The sequence below is a fragment of the Bolinopsis microptera genome, chromosome 2, assembly GCF_026151205.1.
Source record: "Bolinopsis microptera isolate Bmic1 chromosome 2, MBARI_Bmic_1.0, whole genome shotgun sequence".
Classification (NCBI taxonomy): domain Eukaryota; kingdom Metazoa; phylum Ctenophora; class Tentaculata; order Lobata; family Bolinopsidae; genus Bolinopsis; species Bolinopsis microptera.
The window spans coordinates 12,120,948-12,143,266 of NC_087073.1; the positions used below are offsets into that span (position 1 = coordinate 12,120,948).

The 22,319-nt window shown below is 38.6% G+C and overlaps 1 protein-coding gene across 4 annotated transcripts; it reads right to left on the reverse strand.

Moving 5' to 3' along the window:
* Positions 1–598: 598 nt before the first annotated feature.
* Positions 599–21,724, reverse strand: LOC134826209 (kazrin-like). 4 transcript variants are annotated; one of them, XM_063838500.1, is made up of 13 exons: positions 21,500–21,724; positions 21,267–21,389; positions 21,035–21,118; positions 20,705–20,815; positions 20,221–20,382; positions 18,359–18,600; positions 12,151–12,232; positions 11,639–11,920; positions 10,497–10,604; positions 6,080–6,274; positions 3,363–3,566; positions 1,974–2,172; positions 599–1,451 (listed from the first exon to the last, which is right to left on the reverse strand). In XM_063838500.1, exons 1-13 carry the CDS (start codon positions 21,695–21,697, stop codon positions 1,240–1,242), a joined length of 2,202 nt encoding a protein of 733 aa, XP_063694570.1. In that variant the 5' UTR covers positions 21,698–21,724; the 3' UTR covers positions 599–1,239. The 4 variants fall into 4 exon arrangements, with proteins under 4 accessions (XP_063694570.1, XP_063694568.1, XP_063694569.1 ...); XM_063838498.1 differs by having other exon boundaries at positions 18,359–18,609; XM_063838499.1 differs by having other exon boundaries at positions 20,221–20,388.
* Positions 21,725–22,319: the final 595 nt, after the last annotated feature.

A 22,319-nucleotide genomic window follows, 5' to 3' on the forward strand; every position in this document is an offset into this window, starting at 1 on the left:
TGAAATATAGTGCTCGCCTTACACGTATAGTATCGGATATTGACGATGTCAATTCATCGCAGCTCGGCGCAGCACAGTAGCGCTGTGAGAATCCTTATTGAGTGCGCGGCGTGGCACAGTAACGCATTGCGCTACAAGATATCATATCATATCAGGCCGGCCCATAAAACAGCTGAACGCGCGTGACGTGCGCGGCTCGTTTACAGTGCTGTCAATACGCAGCGCAACTTTGTTCAAGTTAAGGACACTGCGCTCAGCGCGGAAAGTTTGAATAACATTCCTCGTCCCATGAAATTGGTAGAGGATAAAATTCACTGAAAGTTAATCAGAAAACATTTTAAGAACAAGACTTGACTTTGACGACCCGTGAAGCTCAATAGTATTAAGACTATGACGCTTACGGCTCATTTCAATGTCTATCAAGAGGGATATTAAGAGTGAGAACCAACTATAACATGTACCAACTATGAGTATGATATGTATTCATGTTCAAATTAGTTGAATACATAAAGCAGCTTTATGTTTAAAGCTGTATAACATTTCAAATTTGTTGAACTGCAATAGATATGATAATTGAGCCACGAAAATATACCAATCATTTAAACGAAATAAAATTGTAATTACATGTCAAATAATAAAACTACCATTCACTACAATGTAAGACAGTCGGATTTTATTTCTATTCCACTTAAATTAATAAATTCGTCGGATATCATACAAATTTCTTTTAACACTTAAAACTAAACCAATGAGTACAAAATCGAACCCATTTTCATACTTTAAGACGGCTTCAAAATGACAAGAATGATTCCTATTTCATGAGGTAAGATAAAAATGTATGATGAAAATCTTTATGATTTTCACAATTTCTCCTTGTTTCTCAGCCCTATTCCCCTTAATCGATACAAAATGTTGAGTAGTAGCAAACACAATAAGTTTAATAATATAACATCACAAACTCATGTAATAACGAAAACAGTGCTAACAAAATATCATTTGATATTATATCTCGCAGCCTTCTTGGCTGTTATTTACATTCTAGTTCCGCTGCCTATCATTTCAGTTCTGTATCTCACAATCTTACATTGTTTGCTACAAATGTGTGGCAGGTAATGGTTGTGGGCCAGGTTAACATAACAAACCATTAGCGCACACAGTAATGGAGTAACGGCCGGTTGTATCTTCTAGTAACAGTCATTCAGTTTGCATTAGTTCAATAAACACCACGTAAAATATATTTCAAGCGTATATTTCTGGATCAAACTTAATAGATAGAGTATCCGGATCAGGTTTGCAGTGAGAACCAGGTTCCGCCGCTTTGAACGCCTTCAAACTGTGGTCCGGCGTTTCTGATCGGTTGGGAGTGAAGGCTCTGGACAGACTGTCTTTAAACTTGCCTGATTTAGGTTTGGTCTGAGTTGTCTGTCGTCTGCTTCCTCCGCTTTTTAGTACTGAAACATACGCTTAGATAAGTAAAGGTTTGTTACTATAATTAAGTTATAATTAAAATAATGCCAGTAAAATGAGTAGAGCTGTTTGATATACCACCCATCCTATCTATCCACACATTTAGTGTAGTTACTATTGCAGGATGTACCAAGTTACAGTTTGTAATTGTATTATTGTAAATTGACATGGTAATACGTCAGTGCAGCTAATATTATAAACGAAGTGTCTAGTGAATGTAGGGTAACATGTGCTCTGTAGTTCTCAAGTAGGGCTACTGGGCATCAGTTTCATTTTAAATTAATGGCGACTGGCGGCGATCCACTAATTACCACTCATGTTTAAATTACAAATGTCAAAAATGTTGTCAACAAATAGCTAAACAGATAAAATTAAAGTCGGCTCTGAGCAAAGTTTCATGGTGAAACAATGTCAATACATGACTAAAGATGAAAGTCACGTGACTAAAAGTGTAGTGAAACTGAAAGTCACGTGTCTGATAGTGAAACAGAAAGTCAGGCACTGACCTGCTATCTCCTGTTCCATGTGTCTCCTCAGAACCTTCCTCTGAACAGGAATAAGCAGGGCGCTTGCCAGCACGTCCACATTAAACTCTTTATCCTGTGTGATAACAGCACCGTGGATACCGCTGTACGACAACTTGTTGGCGTGTTCTTTGAGGTCTATGGAGATCAGCCACTCAGCACAGCGTCCGGTGGTCCAGACCTGAAATTAGCAGGCTGTTAGTTGCACTGCTCATTCAACTTGAGGGGAAGTTGGAGATTACTTTTCTGAAGAATATAAGAATGAAGTCCTACAGTAGGAATACAGTAGGACTCCGACTTCTTGTAAATTATAAAACCTTTTACCACAGACAATATGAGCATAAAGTCCTACTTTTACTACAGACGAGAGTGCTGTACTGCGTACAAGAGTACGGTTGTCAAGTACACTATTGTTGGAACCAAATTTCATATGTAAAACCACTGTGGAGAAGCCAAGTGATCTGCTAATTCAAACAAATTTGGGGAGTATATTATGGTTATAGGATGACAGAACTGCAAATGAACCACTACACGATTCAGATTATAAAGGATCAGCTGGGTGGCATGACCCAGCGTGATTATTACTGGTTTTAATATCTTAAAACTACACTGGAGTGACCCAGTACTCCATTCTAAGATACGCTATATTACAGTAATGAGTGTGACATCACAACTCAATTCCCAGTGGAATATTATCGAGATACTAACGGAGACTACTACTACATGACACACGTTGTTTTGTGATAGTCTGCGTATACGTAAGAGAGGATATCATACGTGATAAGAGAGCTCATTTGCACTTCCACATCCACCTTATATATTGAGAGCTAGTGAAACTAGCGGGCAGCTTTGAATGGGGACTTGCCACCCCAGGGCAACAAAATCTTGTAAGATCAAGATTCAAGAGTAAGATAGGATCCTCAACAGGGGTGATCATAAAAATATGGTTCGGCAAGGAGCTTCTAGTTTACTAAATGTGCTAATACGATAATATGGGTTTTGTCATACTTTGTAGCAGAGCAATAAATTAAGATTGATTGGTGGACACGTACACGCTACAGACAGGTGTTTATTAACATGTAGTCAACATCATGTGCAGCAATTGACAGTCCCAGTAAAAGTTGTGAGAGATAGCGGCATTGATTGTGTTTGACAAGTATCTTGTGTCAAGTATATCATCTAAAATAGCCAACATTTTAAATATCAAGCTCGCAGTTTTTTAAATATCAGGCTATGTTTACGGCAGCATCAGTTTTTGAGCGCAACTGTGAAACAACAAATTCTAATATCTAAATCACTAAAAGCAATCTCCCGGGATCACAACTGAATATTCTCCTCATAAAATTTTTCAATATTTTCCTCAGAACTCACCTCAACATCTCTATCAATATTCTGACACCCAGCCCTCTTAACAGTCAACTTCTCCAGATCGTACGAATATTTAGCCAGCAGCTCGATCCCCAATGATATGGATGTCTGGTGGGATCTGTCAACTATGTTGAGGTGACGTTCTATGTCCTTCCTGGTTAGGGAGTTGAGTACTCTACCGTCCACTAAGTTCTCTCTGAAGGTACCCTGGTGGAGTTTAAGAAGTTAGTTTTTTAGAATAAAGACTGAGATTGAGATAGTGAGATGTATGCGAGCAGATGGTTTTGGGTTATCCTTTCCTAATTTATCTGCAGTTTGTTACTTTGTTACAGTTTTATTTAGAACCGTTCTCATGTGAGAGACCACCATCGCGCCGTTGACTGATTATTACCTTAATTTATTTATTAACGAAGAATTATTTATTGCCCAGCCCTCCTAAGATTAGATTAAAGTTATATAACAAAAGATTGGATATCACCGCAATATACACTATTGTATTATTAAACAATGGCCGTTCTGTAGCAGGTGATCTTGATTTGTCAGCAAAGGCAAATCATCCTCAAGTCTCAGGCCTTGTTTGAAGCTCATTCATCAGTCACCCTAGCTTGTGAGGATCACAGCTTCTCCATATTGCCGCAAGATATAATACCGGCCGATCAGTCATGGGTTATGATTAAGCAAGCAAGCATAATGTTATAAATCCTAAACAGGACCGCCATGCCAGTAGAAAGTACTGATTGCAGATCTGTATTATGGCCGGATATAATAAGGTGGTGTCATTCAATCAGAGAATTGGCTATTCTTCCCTGTCCTACTCGGCACATGACACGAACCTTTGTCAAACCCACCCACCCATAACCGGTTGAACGATTCAAAAGTATTTGATTGGAATTTGAAGGTCCTGGATGATCAGGTTAATGATATGCACGACATGGAGCTAGTTCTGAAGTTAGACAACCCTCCAGGTCTGACACCTGTGTCTTTATATAGGCTGTATAAAGTCTAACTAGTGGTATAACTGGACAGTGTGCTCAGTACTCAGTTAACTGTGTTCTGCTACTACTACTAGTTCAGTGTACTGCTCCTTTCATATTCAGATCATATGACAATAGGGCGTGATCAATTACAGGGAACTCTCCTGCAGGGCTAGGTGTGGTGCAGGGTTAGGTGTGGTGTATTTAATGCTTATTAACTATGGTAATTGGGAGAGAGTAGCCAAAGCAGCACTAATCACCCGGTACTAGCTGTTCTGTAAACTTAGGATTCCGACGAACAACTTGATTGATTTGGGCAGGTCACCTTAACCGGAAGAATAACACAAAGACGGTTTATAATATTTAAACAAATATTATTGAGCTCATACTGTGTCAAAGCTCCCTCTTTTCCCCCGTGTCTGCAGCTAATTAAAGTGTGAAATAAGTGAATCCTCCTTGAGAAGTATGTGACAATACCGTGACATCTGCTCCCTGAGTGAGCTCTGTGACACAGAGAACTGTGAAACACGTGTCACGTGATGCCCATATAAGGAGAACCGTCAGTGCACCACTCGGGGAACTTGTGCTCAAACGGGAGATGGAGCCTCGCTGTCCATGCCACCGTCTAGCTCGGGACCAGGTCACCGCCTGGTACAAGCCAACTGGCGTAGGCAGGCTTTGAGAGCTGTTAAATTCGACCCTATCTGTCAACGTAACCAGCGGAGCGGATACCTTGTTTCATTAATCTAAACCAGCTCTCCGGGGATTTGTGTGCTTGTTACAATGTCACGTGGTCTGTATAAGGTCACGTGGGCTCGATCTGAACAAGTGTTTGTTTTACAGAGTGAGAGAGTGCTGAGCTAGATAGATAACCTAATGATGGTTGTGATGATCCGTTGGAGAGAGTGCTGCTAAGCTCCCTGATTGAGATGCTAACGTGACCGAGAAACCAGCTTGCGAAATTCCAGCAGTGCAGACCACGGAATTTGATTCTATTTAGGGACTTTTCTGCCAGAACAATGGGAATTGTTATCACTGCGGGTCTTATTATTATATCTCAGTATTATTCAAAATAATATTGTGGCTAAAATAATATCGTGTTTAGATAAGTACATGATAAGTGCAGGTGAGCACTAAGCAGAACCACCATCTGGTAATATCCATGTTCGTGGTGTAATTTGATAAGTGTCTGACAAGTGTCAGCTACCAATTAGCTAATTACTTAAGAGAGGAGACCCTCATTTCTACACGGATCTTCAATAAGGGATAAACATGGCCAGGAGATGAGGACAGCTGCTAATTTGACACGATCCTGCGACAAGATAGCTAGGTCTACATGTGAAAGAGATAGTTTGTGATACTGCGAGGGTCACGTGGTGCTGCAGATGTGTGTCGCCCTACTGCCCTCAGCAGCAGGGGTGGCACAAACTGTGTTAGTCCCGTCACACGTACTTTCCAAACAACTAAAAGTGCTTAAGTCGGCAACATTTTCTTTTGTAACAAGTTTTTAATGTAGTTTTTAAAAGGTTGATTAATCAAGTTTTTAAAAGGTTGATTGAATATTTGTAAAACTAGGTTAGCCGTCAAGAGGCGGACGGCGAGTCTATGATTACAGACTTGTCGCTTCAATATACTTCAACAGACTTGACAAAATTTTAAATTATTATTCAAAATACCTGACTGTAAAAACTATTAAGAGAAAGTGCCGGTTCAGGTTAATTACAGTACTCTACAGAGTCAACAAACCTTGTACTGGTTGAGTCCAATGCTTGGTAACCACTCGTTAACGACCCACCAGTGGTCGAGCTTAGCAAGGCAGGGGTAGGTCACTGAGTCCGTCTGGCGCACGTCCTCCAGCGCGAGGCGCAGTTTCCGCTTGTGCAGCGGGTTGATCATGCTGAACCCTGTCTGTATATCGTTATCTGACAGTGAGAGTAGAACCTGAAATTGAGAGATTAGAACTTTATTAGAAGTTGCCAGACGAGGTGGGAATTAAGGGGTGAACTGGCCCACATCTAGTGGCTCCTGGCTCCTGAGTTATGGTCCATGTAAGACATGGCACAGAAAACGGCTAGCCACCAGAGCGCCACATTTGAGGTATTTCTGATGTAGAGTCCTGTTCTCATAATCTAGTACATTTAAAGGGATATATATAATACTTCTCAGTGAGTAATTTGAAACACAGACTTCAGAAGACGTGTTATCAGGGGTTTTGTGAAGCTAATTTCTTATCAGGCATATGTAATGATGTGAAAATTCGACGAATCATGAGGGTCTGCTTTCAGCATACTCAGAAACATTGTGAGTTACGTGTTTCAGAGGGACGCGACTGGGGAAGGTTGGCAATAATCGTAGACGTTAGTTCACTTGAAATACTCAAATCATCATAGTCAGACATTGATGGATTAATTTTCAATCATTGCATGGTTGTGAAGATAAGGAGATGATCATGCTCGCGTTACCTCTAATTCTGCCCTGAACTTCAGATATCCGAAGATTTCTCGGTGACTTAGATTCTAGTGAAAGTCGAAGAGTTAAGTTAAAGTCGGTTAATTAGAGTTAAGTGAAAGTCAAAGTGTCAAAGAATGTGTTTAAACCTTTAGAATATTGTAAACCTTTCGCAAACCTCTGAAGGTTAACTTTAGCCCTTGACTCATCGTGCCGACTAGTTGATCATTGGGGGAGGGGGGGGGGCCTGGGCCACTAACCAAGACGCTACATATTTCTTTCTGCGCCAAAATAATGTCCTCACGTTCCCCAATTCAACAAGTTTGTTAATGATCCAAGGGGAGGGTAAAGTACGCTCAACTTTAAACCAACTTTCAAGAAGCTATGCCGTATATAGTAAGCAGCTCAGTAGCAATGATGAGTGGCCAAATTAACGCCATCAAAATTATTGAAGAAGAACAAGTCAATATCAAAGTAAGTGGTTTAGTTTTGGTTGCCATGTTGACGGAACGTTCGTGATCCTTTGTTTGTTGACACGTCAACAACGTTTGCGCTATTTTATGTGGGGTGGGTCGTGGTGTTGTTGTCGGTCTTAATGTCAAAACATTTCTCAAATAGTGCGGTATCTGGTCGCTGCAGCTGTGGTGCCCAAAAGTCAAGTGCTGTTAAGCACGCACCGCGGCGGATTATTCATCACCATTAGCTGCCGCACGTCTCAGTCAAGTTATTTATAGAGCCACCACGTGGTATTTGTCGTGGCTACAAGATGCTTATTTTATCACATTTTTATTGTCACACCGGGACACATGACATCTTCACATTTACTGACGGTAATGAAATACAACAGATTGGTTGTATCCTAACGATAGAGGTCTGGAACCTGTCTGGAACCTTAATATTAAAGGTATGTGCCACAGAGCGGATCATCAAGAGCATTGGCACGTGGTTCTCTTACTACTAAATTGAAACCCAGAACTCAGGAGTCGAATTTTAATGATTCCGTTCTCAAAATTAAGAAATTTACCGTTACTATTTAAAGAATCGTGTACAGCTGATGGCTAAATCAGAGGGTTGAAAATTGAACAGGTAGCATTGATTTATTATTTGATATGTATTAAGTAAGATGAGAAAGACTCTCATACAATCCTCCGAGGTATGTTTAATGTTTATTGTTATGCGGAGGAGGTTTATTAGAATATTAAACTCCGGGCAGTGAGAATGTGATTAGATTTTTACATGTTCAACAACTTTAACAAACATTTCAACAACGCGAGATATATTAAATAACTTGATATAATGAATAATAAGACGGTAGGTATGTACTCCAGAATGAAACCAGTACATGGATTTGTGATCATGGAAATTGGACACCAATTGTTTTTGCACAGATGTCAATTTAGGTACCACACCTGCCAAAGTAGACCGCGGTAAACAAATTTAGGAGGACAATTTTTGGTCCGTAACTGATTAATCAAATCACTAGGTAACCATCGAGATTTGAGTAATCTTAGTGCCAATTCTTTTCGATAATAAATCTACTGATTCTTTAGTAAAAGACTCTTCCGAACAGACTCTATGAGGTATTGAAGCTCAAGGACAGTGTTGTGGCCATGCTCTCCTTATATGGACATCACGTGGCCATGCTCTGACAAACACTCATCCCTCAAAGAATACCTCAATTATATTGTAGTCGTCAAAGGTCATTTTATAATGTACAGTAAAACAGGATACGTATATACAAAGAGCACCCTTTTAATGACACAGTATGTCTTTGGCCAGGAGGTGACCGGGACATGATTTCAGGCCTGACCGGGACCGGGACCGGGACCGGGACCGGGATACAAAATGTGACTTGACCGGGACCGGGATGGCTCAAAATTGCCAATCCCGGTACCGGGATTCCCGGTACCGGAAATTCCGGTCGATTACTGGTTAATTCATGATCATAATTTATTACTCAATAAACTTGTTTAGCAATTTTTAACATTGTTTTATTTGGCTCAGAGGATGTTTAAAGATGAAATTCACAATGAATGAAAAGAAAAACTTAAAATCACAGTGAATGAAATTATGTAAAAGATCCCGGTCAAAATCCCGGCAAATTTGAGTGATTGACCGGGACCAAGAATCCTGAATTAACCGGGACCGGGACCGGGATCATAACTTCATAAATCAGCATTTGACCGGGACCGGGACCGGGATAGCTCAAAATTGCCAATCCCGCTACCGGGATTCCCGGAACCGGGAATCCCGGTCACCTCCTGTCTTTGGCCTTGTATCTTTGATAAGTGGAGTCTACCTCATCGTGCGATAACATGAACCAACACGTGACACTTATAGTGAACCAACACGTGACACTTATAGTGAACAGTCACGTGACAATATAGTGAACCACATAACAAGTATCAGACACACGCCGCATGTTTCAATCATGTAGAAGTGTGATGATCACACAGCAGTGTGAATGAGGTAGACTCTGAGGTAATTTATTGATTTGTGGTTGAACCGAACCTTAAGACTTTAGCACTGTAGTGTTAGATTAATAAATTTGTTACTTAATATTAGAAAGGATTTTATTACTTTTAAATGTAAAACATCCACATACTGATACTGATAAATTTAATAATATTTAAAATTCTATGATCTTAATCACATACAGGGGAGAAGGTAGAGAGATGAATGGGGGCTCACGGGCTAATAAAGGAATCTTAATTTGGGGAAACAGGCTGACAGACAACTGGGCCCCCTGTGTGGGACCCAGAATTACAGGTAGCTAAGTTATCTCTAATGATACCAGAACATGTATCCAGTTGCTTAGATATTGAACTCTAAATACCCAATTCTGGTCCTCATGGTATTCTAAGCTTACATAATAGTACATAAGACAATAATCATGTATAAGACGGACACTGGACATATGATCTGAATGTTTGTAAACATCAATAATTGATATCATAAACTATGTATGAATACATAGTTTATGATATATCAATTATTGATCTTACTGCATATTCAGCAACCTTTTGTTTTTTGTCAGCCCTTTGTTTTATTGACTTTCCTAGTAGATTGGACTTCTAATTCTGCCCTCACCCCAATGAAAATTGCTAGCTACGAGCCTACTGACATGACATTAACTAACTAAACTAAATTAACTAAACTAAACTAAACTAAATTAACTAAACTAAACTAAACTAAACTAAACTAAACTAAACTAAACTAAACTAACTTAACTAACTTAACTAACTTAACTAACTTAACTAACTTAACTAACTTAACTAACTTAACTAACTTAACTAACTTAACTAACTTAACTAACTTAACTAACTTAACTAACTTAACTAACTTAACTAACTTAACTAACTTAACTAACTTAACTAACTTAACTAACTTAACTAACTTAACTAACTTAACTAACTTAACTAACTTAACTAACTTAACTAACTTAACTAACTTAACTAACTTAACTAACTTAACTAACTTAACTAACTTAACTAACTTAACTAACTTAACTAACTTAACTAACTTAACTAACTTAACAGCCGTTCAACCAAGTTTACTCTTATTAGCAAGGACACATCTATGACTCTATAAATCATTACAGTATAAGGTGGTGATGATCTCTCCGTCTAACGTCTGAAAACATTCTCAAATGTACCAGCAAGCATCTACGGAATGTGAAATACACTCAAAATTCTCTACACAAAAAATCTCTCACCTTGCCGCTCTTGACGTTTTCGCTGCAGGCTTTGCTGTACATTGGCATCTGAACCACCAGCTCCAGCCACGCTACTACTGCTTCACTCTTCCATCTAACCATCGGTACCTGAGGAAAGAAGTAGGTGAACGTTAAAGTGAACGTTAAAGTGAACGTTGGCGTGGCCTATATGTTGGCGAGAACGTTTGCGTGGCCCTAACCTTGAAAGTAAATTTATTCTTGAGGAGGGCTGGAAAATATTTTTGCGGTTTGGCACATCCATGTTTTACCTAACCTTCAAAATATTTGGAGGGGAAATGTGTCAATTTAAAGTATGTAATGGGCAATGTGACAAATCAACCCTTGTGGAGAAGGGCTCTCCCTAAAAACAAACCATAATTATTCGAGAGAAAGAATGAAAATTTGGAAAATCACGGAACCGATTTAATTCGATTGGGTAATTCAATTTTTAGAAGTGCGCAGGATACCATGATATTTTGAAATTTGTGCTTTAGCTTTATTGATATGAAAACTGAAAAGTACGTGATATAATGTACGTACACGATAATATTTTTATAAAAAATATCTACATAAAGTTTAAAATTAAATCATCGGGCTTAATATAAGACTAAGAACGTTCAATCTATTCTTAACTCATCAAATAAACTTTCAAACTCATACCGAATTTTTGCATATTTTAAGCAGTGCACAGTTAAACGTTATCGAATCTAGAATTCTATCAAGTTCTAATCTAGTTTCTACCGAGAAACCGTACAAATTTCATTAGGGAGCGGTTGTAGATAAATCTAAATCTCGTATATTTTGACGCACATATATAATGTTGACAGGTCACAGGTATATAATCTGAGATACTGCTCAGCCTTGAGTTATCAAAGATGAACCTTCCTTATACTCAAGAAACAGCACCTGTTCGTCTCAAATTGTATTCAATTTTCGGAGAATTCCTCGTGTGCTCTTACACACGCAGCAGCTGGGCCGGCGGATTACAGCAGAAAGTTTGTACCTTCTAGACTATTCGTCTATTCTCAAATTTCACACCATCACAAAATACCCAGGGCAGTGAGACATGGGGCACTATCATATAGCAATAAACAACTAATAACGTGGTTATAAACTTAAAAACTACCCGGATACTAACTAACCTCTGATAAGGAATCGAGAAGTTTCCGTTTTTCCCTCTCGGAATCCTCAGTAAACAACCCGAACTGAATCCTAGGCTTCCTCTTCTTGGGGTTAGCTGCAGCGGCTTCCTCGCTCCCAAACGAGTCTGTGTCGGAGTCGTGGTGCCGGCGCAAGGTTAGTAAGCGAGAGAGACCGGAGCCTTTACTGCCCATAGAGGACTTACTCCGAAGACTGCTCGATCTGGACATGGTCCGGGAGCGCAGTGAGTCGAGATCCAGGGACTGTGAGTTACACAAACACTCCTGCAGTGTTTACAATCAAATTCTGAACATTGCATCTTTCTTTTCCTTTTAAACATTCGCTTTTTGTTCTTTACATTAGTCAGAAATTTCAAGCATCGAGTTTTATGATTAAGCATATTAAAGTATTACATCAATTCGATTAATGTTATAAATAGAACCACCAACACTTCTTCTTAAATTAAACACTCAACACTTAAAAAAGTTTTAACAGACCCTGAGAAAAGACTAACCTGAGAAAACCTCTCGTGTTCATCCTGGAGTGATTTTATCGCACTGTCCCGGAATTTAACCTCTTGTTGTAGACTTTCGCACCTGCAATTGATAAGCACTCAAACTTACTGCTCAACATTTCTTACATATTATCTGGATATGATATCAGATCATGCCGTAATAATTGGTCGAGTAAACAGACTGGATCATTGTGAGTATGACGATTTCAAAGGCGGGGTGGTAAGAAATTTGAGATATTTAACGTGAGGGCCAACTTTTTAAAGTGACACAATATGTGATCCTAATCGTTATTCATACCAAGCCTCCTGTTAAACGAACCTCGTGTGGGTCTCAAACAGTTTAGGACTGATATGAATTGGGTTCTAATGTGTTAAAACCAAATTGAGATGTGTTTTATTTTTGGAGTGACCTCCAAATTTGAGGTATGTTGTTTTGGAGTAGTCTCCAAATTGTGTGCTAAACAGTAACATGAAGGGTCTGTGTAAATGGAATGTGTAAAATGGGTGTAGCACACTTCAGCGCACGCTCCATTTCCTACTCTCAGTAAGTTTGGTCTTTGGACCTCAAACACACAGCGGTTCAGTCATTGTAAGCGAAAAGAATGGGTCTCTACATTGCTGATTGGAGGGATATGATCACGTGATTTTAGACCTGCTTTCTGATTGGTTACGTGCTCTTTTCAACCCTTTACCCGTTGGGGTGCCCAGAATAGAAGTGCATTGTGTTCCGTACAATGTGAGGTCCCGGAAGTGGAATTGTTTACAAGGTGTCCAGGGTTGAAGTTTGCAGGTAGCAGAAAAAACAAGCTGTGAGGAGTGCCCACACCCGGCCCTGGAAACTACCCTACACGTCATCAGAGTGACGTCATCTCAATCTTACATTTAACATATTAAACGTCATCGATAAAACAGTCACACACAACACTCATCTGGAACACGGGAAGTTAATTAGGATGATGAAATTGACTTTCGGTCCAGAAATTAGTGGAGCAGTTAATGACCAGAACATGTGCATGGTATGATTATGAAGCCATAGATCGGCTAAACCGTGTAATTATTTTTTAAATGTGTAACCTCGAGTAATTCTGAAGATTACGGAGTTTAAATTTTTAAACACCTGAGATTACAGTATCAGCAATTGATAATGCTGCAACTTTATTTATTTCTAGGTTTTCTACCCGTTAATAAATAAGTATTAAGTAAGTATCTTGTCGTCATCTCTACTCACTCATCCAAATAAGCAATAAGTATGATAATCTAACTGCAATCAGGTCTGTCAGCTTACGAGACATCTGTCGCCAATTGAGGCGAGACAATCGCTAACTTTAATTCAACTACTGTACCCACATTACACCTACTGCACCCACATTACACCTACTGCACCCACATTACATGATCTATTTCATTAACGAACCTTACTGAGAACATCCCGGATAGTGACCTGATCTCTCTTACTGAGTGCTACTAGTAGGGGGGGGGGGCCAAGTGGATATTTGTAGATATTTGTAGATTAATGTAGAATGGATAATCCACGAAAAAAGTGGATGACATTCTACAAATTTATACATTTATCTCCAAAAATTCAGTAGAATTTCTGGGCACATATTTGAGATTACATTTTTTGTAGATAAATGTAGATATTTGTAGATTATTGTCAATGGATAATTCACGAAAATTCTACAAATTCTACAAATTTATAAATTTATCTCCAAAAATTCAGTAGAATTTCTGGGCACATATTTGAGATATACATTTTTTGTAGATAAATGTAGATATTTGTAGATTATTGTCAATGGATTTATGGATAATTCACGAAAAAAGTGGATGACATTATCCAAATATCTACAAATATCCACTTGGCCCCCCCCCCTACTAGTAGTAGTGAGTGTACGAAACAAGCGTCAGACACTGAGACACTTACAGCGTCGCCAATAAAATAATGCGTTCTCATGCTTTGGAACAATTTATCTTGTTACACAAAAACTAATTATTTGGGCTAAATTAGAGGTTGTAAAATGTACATCATTGATTGTATCGAACAAAAGGAATTACAATATTAACCATTTGTTATTAATGGGGATGACCACTGACCATCTGATAATGAGGCTATAAATCTTGATATTTATTCTTGAAAATAGCTAATTTTTATTTGAAGACTAATCAAGACTTACAGTCACAATGAAGTTATAGATATAAGCGCTATTCGACTAAGTTTAAAGTTAATCATTTCTATGAAATTGAGTATTTAATGAAGATTCAATTAATTTTGGCGAGTATCCAAGCCAGTAACCACTTGCTTGTTGTCATCCTCTAAAACTCAGCTTATTAAGGTTGAAGGGAGAGTTCAATGTTCTAGAAGGTTAAAGAATTGTCGGATCTATAATTATACGGTGAAGTGTCAACGTGGTATACAATAGTACGATACATGAGTTAATCAGATTATGCTAATTGTCACTAAAATTTAACGGATTAATACCGATAATTCAATTTCCTCTTCAAGATACAAAATTGATCACATGAAATTTCCGGCAAGCTCCTCTAATAAAAGTACCGCCTTTTATCTGACCTTTTAAACTAAGATACAAATATAACCGTATCTTCAAAGTTAGCGCATTATATAAATACCCCGTGTGTTGTGTGCGTGTAGTGCATTGCTTCTTCTAACTACAATTCAGAGTCCTTTATAAATGACCCTGACTAAAGACAAAACATTCTTCATGTAACACGAACTTTAGAACTGTAATGAGAATGTCGCAGCGAAATAGGAGTCAAACTGTTCATTTCTTTAGTCGCTCAACATGTACCGGGGTTTAGAGAAGAGCTCAAACAAAGTACTGGAATCTCTTTAGGGTGTCAAAGAATTGGCCTCTGGTCAAAGTATCTGAAGATTTCAGTTTTTCCGTCTGTGGTATTAGACAACAGACGTGCCGACACCAAATGAGATTTGAGTTTAATACTTTATATTGTACTCCCAAAACTTAGACTTAACAAATTCACTTATCATGTACTTTTAAGGTGGCGAAATCGGCGAAGCGCGTCAGAAAGAGTGGAAATTGGTTAACTGTTATTAGAGATTAGACAGCTTGGAACTGATTTGAACGGAACGCAGAAACCCACCAGAAGTTAGACTGCTTTTCAATGGTCCCATTCAGCAAAATGAAATCATGCTCAACCAACAGCTGATAAGTCTGACAGGTATTTGGAAATTGAGCTGATTAGGGTTTGAACGTTTACACAAACTTTCATGGATTGTATGAAAATTAAAACCTAGTTTTTGGACGAATGACAAGTTCTGATTTAAACTCTGGCTCCAGAAAAGTGAAGAGTTCGACCCCGCGATTCAGAATGGGTTATATTTATAGATTCCTCATTCAAACGTCATTATTTCACTTAAATCACTTGAAATGGCAGCTGCGGCAGTGCCCTTAAGAAGATTAACATGTCCCCAATAATATAATGTACCCTGCAGTACACTGATACGGGGAAGGTATACAGATTTACCAGCTAGACACATATTAGCCCCAATATAACCACCGCTCCATTTTGCGGTTCAGGATGTCTGAAACCACAAGGGATACACTATGAAACACTAGTTTTTGTCAGCTCCGATTTATAATTCTTACACTTACTCAGTAGTCAGTAAACGTATCAGATTTTGATACTCTTTTTAAAAGCTTTAATTAATAACAAGTCAGGGCAGCCTCGCCCCGCTCAAATTCTCCAAATTAATCCAGTTAATTGGGTCAGATTGACAGTTAATTATTGTTAATGGGCTGCACTTCAGAGGGGCTGTTTTCCTGTAGTGCTGGGGTGAAGGAGGGAGCCCGGATACAGTCTGACTCGTTAACTGTCTACTGCATGGGGGGAGACAATGAGAGAAAAAGCGGACAAAACTGTGTCTAGATGTTTCATGGACTGGGAGTATCGTGAAAAATGTTTTATCTATTGTTTTTACTATTGTTTTAACTCTTTTTCAAAAAAGTAGGAAATTTGAGCTTTTGTAAACCTGACAATACATGTAAATTATTGCCCAAAATGCGTGGGAAATTTGATGAATTATTTATTGATGGGGTGCAAATTGGACATGTCATTTACACTAAAAGTGGCACTTTACTGCCTCTTCCGTGTTCTCACCCCACTGAGAAAATCCTTTTCCTAAATTCTTGGCTGGGTAACTCAACCATGTGAGTAGATTTGTCTGAAGAATTAAACATAAGTAGTTACTGAGTTTCACAAAGTGCACAGACGCTTGACCACAGCTTGGGTTTAGCATATTAAGCAGTCACGTGTTTCAATACTTGCGGTCGGACCCGAACAGCTCCACCTTCGTCTAATTGAAGAAACTGATCTCTCGTGTTTAACTTCCTGTTTAACTTCTTTGACTAAATTCTTCAAACTGTGAAGTGTGATCAAACTTGAGTAGTCCAATTCGTGTTTAAATTTCGTGGAAGGGTACGGACGCGGTCCCAATATTTGCATAGAGGTACGAGGTGGCCCCAACATTGTGAGATTTTGGATATCCGATAAACTAATAATCTCAGATGGTATGCAGCACGAAATTCCATGATTTTCAAATTAAACGTACATCTCAATATAATTGTATCTAATCTAGTTACCTGACGTAGAGAAAAGCTCACAGGACATGACAATTGCTATTTGTGCGGTGCTATTTTGAGTGCTTAACAAGTGCTATTTGATCCTGGATATACCGCAGTGAAACTAATCTAGACAGAGGCTGAGAGTTGCGACAGGACTCATGTTAAGTTCACGTAGTGAGCGGTATCCTGATCTCATCGATATACGGTAACTAGGGGGGATGCAATCACTAAATTTGACTTAATTGGGATAAAAGTTAACGTCAGTTATTGTTTCCCCTTCTTTATCAATATCATTCATCTGCATCCTCAAACGCTTCAAATTGCACAATTAGATTTCTTTCATATTTGGCAACATTCAATGAATAAGACTAATCGGCCATATTTTTATAGTCCACAATAGTGGAGTTGCATCCCCCCTTAACTTATCATTCACTTTTACAGCACCCTACGGGCGGCTTCTCATCGCCTTAACACCAATCAAGAGAATGGGTCTAATCGAGTTGAGAGTTTGGTAATATAAACGTATAGTTGGTTAACGCATTGCAAGGTTCCGGTTAATTTTGTAAAGGTTGAAACTTGATATGCACCAGCTGAGGGTAACAGATGGCACTGTTGCTACAGCTAGCTATTAGTAAATTCCTCATCTAAGCAATGTGGAGAGCAGGTCGAATCTGTGTTCTTAAAAGGAAAAAGTAGGGGGAATTACACCAGTATTAGTGTTGAAACATGGTAAAATTGGCCTTCGTAACGTTACATCACCATCAATTTCGTGTGTTTCATACACTATTCCAATAATTGGGACAATTATAAACCATTTGTTCTGTTCTAATCGCCAAATGATGTAACATATCTTCTTTGTTTCTTTGTCTCACATAAATAAGTTCATCCCAGCGAAAGCAGTTGTTCTAAATATTTTAAAACAACAATCTTGCCTTGCCCGGAGTGAACTATGATCAAATATAGACCCTGTCTACTGAGTAGCGTATTATATCGGCTGGTCATTAAGTACTTAAGTCATTATGTAATTATTGATGTGGTAAGGTAGGTTCCCAGCTCTGCAGGGAGATGTCTACTGACTTACTGAGCGCGGAGAGGAATCTATTTGTCGAGAGAGGAGGGATATGTGCTAACATGACAGTTATAGAAGTGCAAAGTGCAGTTTAGCACGTGCAATGTGTAGTTTAGCATGCAAAATTTGCAACTTAGCACTTGCAATGTGCACAGTAAGTGAGTAAGTGAATTGTGGGGACTCTATTTATAGAGACGTGTGACGGTTCGAATAATAAATTATAGAATATATAGCGAAAGGATGGTACTCAAGATATTAGTGAAATGAATTATTAGAAAATCGAATTCCAGCTAGCCCGTTAAAAAATTATTGATGTTGGTTTATTTCCATGAGGCATGATTTAAGCGGCATTTCTTATTAATTTATAGAATTTATAGCGAAAGGGTGGCACTTTTAATAACTTAACAGATAAGCGATATAAATTGTAGGATAATTGAATTATTTAGAGCTCAGGTCCTGGTTTTAAATAGATTATTAGTTGCGGTTGAATTTTGTTAAGTAAAGTTTAGTAAAGTTGGTTAGTAAAATTTAGCGGACCAACCTGTCTTCCACTTCACGGAGCTGCTTCATGATATCCCACTTGTCTGACTCCATGTTATCACGTTCCACAGACATACTATCTCGCTCGCTCAACAACCTGTCCCGCTCCAATATCAGGGGATCCTGATCCACCAACATCTTGTCACGCTCAGCGAGGGCCGCGTCACGCTCTGTTATCGCTGCTTCGTATCGGTTGTGGGATGTTGTTAGCTTCTCCTCACAGTCACCCACGTAGTTGTTCAGCTGAAAGTACTGGGTTGGAGGTTGTAGAAGGAAGTGGTTTTTAAGGAAGTGAAACCAGTGACAGGTGAAATTGGTTGGGAAGCCAAACAAATGCGAATATATTAGAATCTGTACTCTAAATATTTAATTATCATCTAGAATAATTTCTCACATTGGTATCAGGGTAATCACCCCAGTGGAATAAATTTTAAATATGACTAGGAATCCATTTTGGGAAGAAAAAAAGGCTATATATTTTTCGGCCGCTTTGCGGCCGACTTGTCACTGGTCAGCTCTTCTCCCAGGTCAAGATTAGTTTGAAATGCTTAACGTATCCATTAGAATAATTACCGGATGAATATGCAATTGCAAATTTTGAAATTAAATAAAAAATTTCTGAGAATTCTTTAATTTATTTGAAACGCAAGGAAATATTTTTTAAAAGAACTATACAGCCTAGCCCACAGACATTTCCATACTATCCTTCACATTAACTCGGAGGATCGAGTTCCAAGATTCAACTATCATCAGCATGATGAACGATTCGCCACTCTGAAAGTAGCTTCGACCTTGTGTCGATATTTATGGCCTGACTCTGGATCTGAAGCTTGCTTCTGCCAGGTTAGATACAATACTGGACAATAAACAATGATAAACTGCGGGATAGGGATGTATAATGGAGGGGGTTGTCTGCACTGTACTCTAGATGATCTAGGATGTGAAACTTGCTTAAGCCTAGAACACACGAGTTCCCCTGATATAGTAGCAATGGCTAGATTCACTTCCTTCCCACTTGCACTGTTGTTGACTTGTAGCTACAATATTAAATTGATTCGTGGAAATCGGTCTCGGATGTGAAGCTTCCTTAAGCGCCAAACCCTGAGAATACTGTATTACTCGAACTTCGAGAATTTTCTAAATGAATCTAGACTAAAGGAGCCAACTTGAATCCATAAAATTTTGAATGCTACATTTTAAAATACCGCTCTATATTTACACCGTTCACCAGTTAATATGGCAGGGAGGATTGGGAGGATTCATATTAGATTGTCGATTGTTTAAGATTAACTTGATATTTTAGCGTATCAGAGCTGAAATTTTGCATGACTATTTCAAATGACTATTTTACATGACTATTTTTTCATATTCCGGGATGTTGAGGAAGGAGGAATGGATAGCTCGCGTTTTCTGCGCGTTTTTTGGTGTCTGAATGCGCAAAAAATAGTCAAGCAATCTTATAGGTAAGAAATAGTCATGGAATCTAGGAATGCGCTCGATTCGAACTTCGAGTCGATAAAATGATGTAACATCGCGTTAGCCCTGAGAGCGACCAATTTTGATTTAATTTTAAATTAATGTGAATATTTTTTCTACAAGAATCTTTTTTACCGGTTATCAACAAATTTTGACTAGGTGTTAAATTCCTGGACGCCTGACTATTTGCCACTGGGGTAATCACTCAATATTCTTTTTAAAAGTCGACAAATTTCTTATCAAGATATCAGAAGATAGGTATTTATGCTGAAATAATTTCATACCAATTTCCATGCTGCCAGCCGACAGCTCTCATGTCATTAAGGATGGTCATGTCATTTATCCAAAATGATTTAACCAAATAGAAAAAAAGCGTACGACATAAACCTGTTTTTGTTTGTCCTCCAGGATGCCGTGGATAATCCTGATTTTCTCCACAAGATCAGCCCTATCAACCACAAGTTCCCGTTCCCGTGTTTTGCAGACTAACAACTCCTTCTCTAACGAGGAAATGTACAGCTCTGTTCTATCTTGTTCTGTTAGACTCAGCTGCACCTGAACGGCAGCGTTAACAGGACGAAAACTATTTGGCAAACAATTATCTGGCACACGAAAACACCGAAACATTTCTGAGTCTAAGTAAAAAACACGGTGGCTTGGTTGAGTCATCAGTATGCGCGAGGATGATTAAGAAATAAACAGTTCTGGTTCACAGAATTTTTCTTCAACAACTTTTTAACTGTCCTCCTACAACTCACAGCCACCCGAAGTAAATGATCACTCCTACACAAAACACAACATCATTAAGCTGTGAAAACTCCGCCCATTCACAATTAAAGTAACGTTCAAACATCTGGAACTTTCAACTCACGTTATACTGATTCCTGGTTTGTTTAATCATTCCTTCCTCCTCCAAAGTAGGCTGGTAAGTTATTCCTGATCCTCTAATTAGCGTACCAGAGCCTTCCTCACCCTCCCTAATCTAAATAAATTCTAATGTTAATGAATGAATTTGTCTAATGTCACGGATTAAAGTCACTAAATAGTAAATATGAAACAATCTTTCAAATGTTGAGCCTAGTAATCACGTGATTATGAGGCATGGGCGCTACTTAGGAGGCTCATTGATCTATCAGAAATTGATCTCATCTATTATGAAATTAAAGAATTAAATTAAAGAATGGTTCAAAATATGTCACACCTGATTATTATCCGGAAGACCAATTCCTTCGTCATCAGATAGTCTACTAAGCTTGTTGGGATCGTCTATGTGTAAATATGCGTCCTGGATAAATTATTCATGTTATTTAGGGTTAAAGACTAAATTTTAAAAGCTGTCTTACATCGAAAATAATTATTGAAACGAGGAATATTCAAAGTAACTGCACTTATTCTACGAGATGACTATGATAACTGAGAATAATTGAACTCACTAAGTCTGAGATAGAATTCTGAGTTTGCTCTTTGTTACTGCTATTATTATCAATAGAGGCATCTGTTCTTTCCAACTCGTCACTTATCTGATTATGTACCTCATTCAAGCAGTCCTCTAATTCCTGGGTAAATTATACAATTATTAATTGTCCATTTAAAAACAAAGACATTCTAAATTGCTCCGCAAGATGTAAATTTTCAACATTAAGACAAGTGAATTTCATGTTCCAACCTGGAGATAACCAGAACAGTCCTCATCATCAATTGCTCCAGCAAAAGAGTCGAAAGTTATCGACTGGTCTACTCTATCTTTGCTGCATTTCAAAATCTGATGCAGTTGAGACAGTTCATTCAACCTCGTCTGATTTTGCTCTCCGTCGAGCAAACTGTCAATGATGTTAAGAGCATGATCAAAATCTTTCATTGACATTTCTACATACCTACATCATTCTGGGCTAGGGAGGAAAACGAATTAAAAATATCTGTTTACCTTGATTTGAAAACCAATTTTGATCTGATAAATACAAATTCTTTGGGCTGAACAAACTTCTTGGTTGACCAAATAAAGGCCAGACATATTGTACATTAGTTTGAAAGTTACAAATCAGAAAGTAAAATATACGTTACACACAAATTGCCACATATCAACAAATAATTGCTAAGAAATTGCTGTATTTTCTTACCAAAGTTAAGAGCTGATAAATTTCCAAAAACAATATTTTATGATACGCATCTGATGCACACCATTTTATGCCCACCAACCTCATGATCACTCTCAAGTCTCTCTCTCTCTCTCTCTCTGTTCTGGTAAACGGTTTCTGGCCTCCTACTTTAAGAGGGAGGTCTTATCACCGTGCCCACAGAATGCAACTCGGAACTCCTGCTAGCTGCACGCCAGGACTCCCAAAGTATATACGAAATCATAAATTAATAAATATCAATGCAACAGACCCCTGGAGTCTTGAAGCTGTCGCTACCTGGCTCAGAGCAAACCCACTTCCGAGATATGTCTCTATGCGGAGATGGGCCTAGGTTGAGTTCCTAGTGTGGGA

Coding starts and splice junctions, on each gene's coding strand:
- LOC134826209 (XM_063838497.1), bottom strand. CDS start 21,697: ATGTCAATGAAAGATTTTGATCATGCTCTTAACATCATTGACAGTTTG. Junction 20,816..21,034: donor GTCTTCCGGATAATAATCAG/GTGTGACATATT, acceptor GAATTTATTTAG/ATTAGGGAGGGTGAGGAAGG. Junction 12,233..18,358: donor CTCCGTGAAGTGGAAGACAG/GTTGGTCCGCTA, acceptor TATCAATTGCAG/GTGCGAAAGTCTACAACAAG.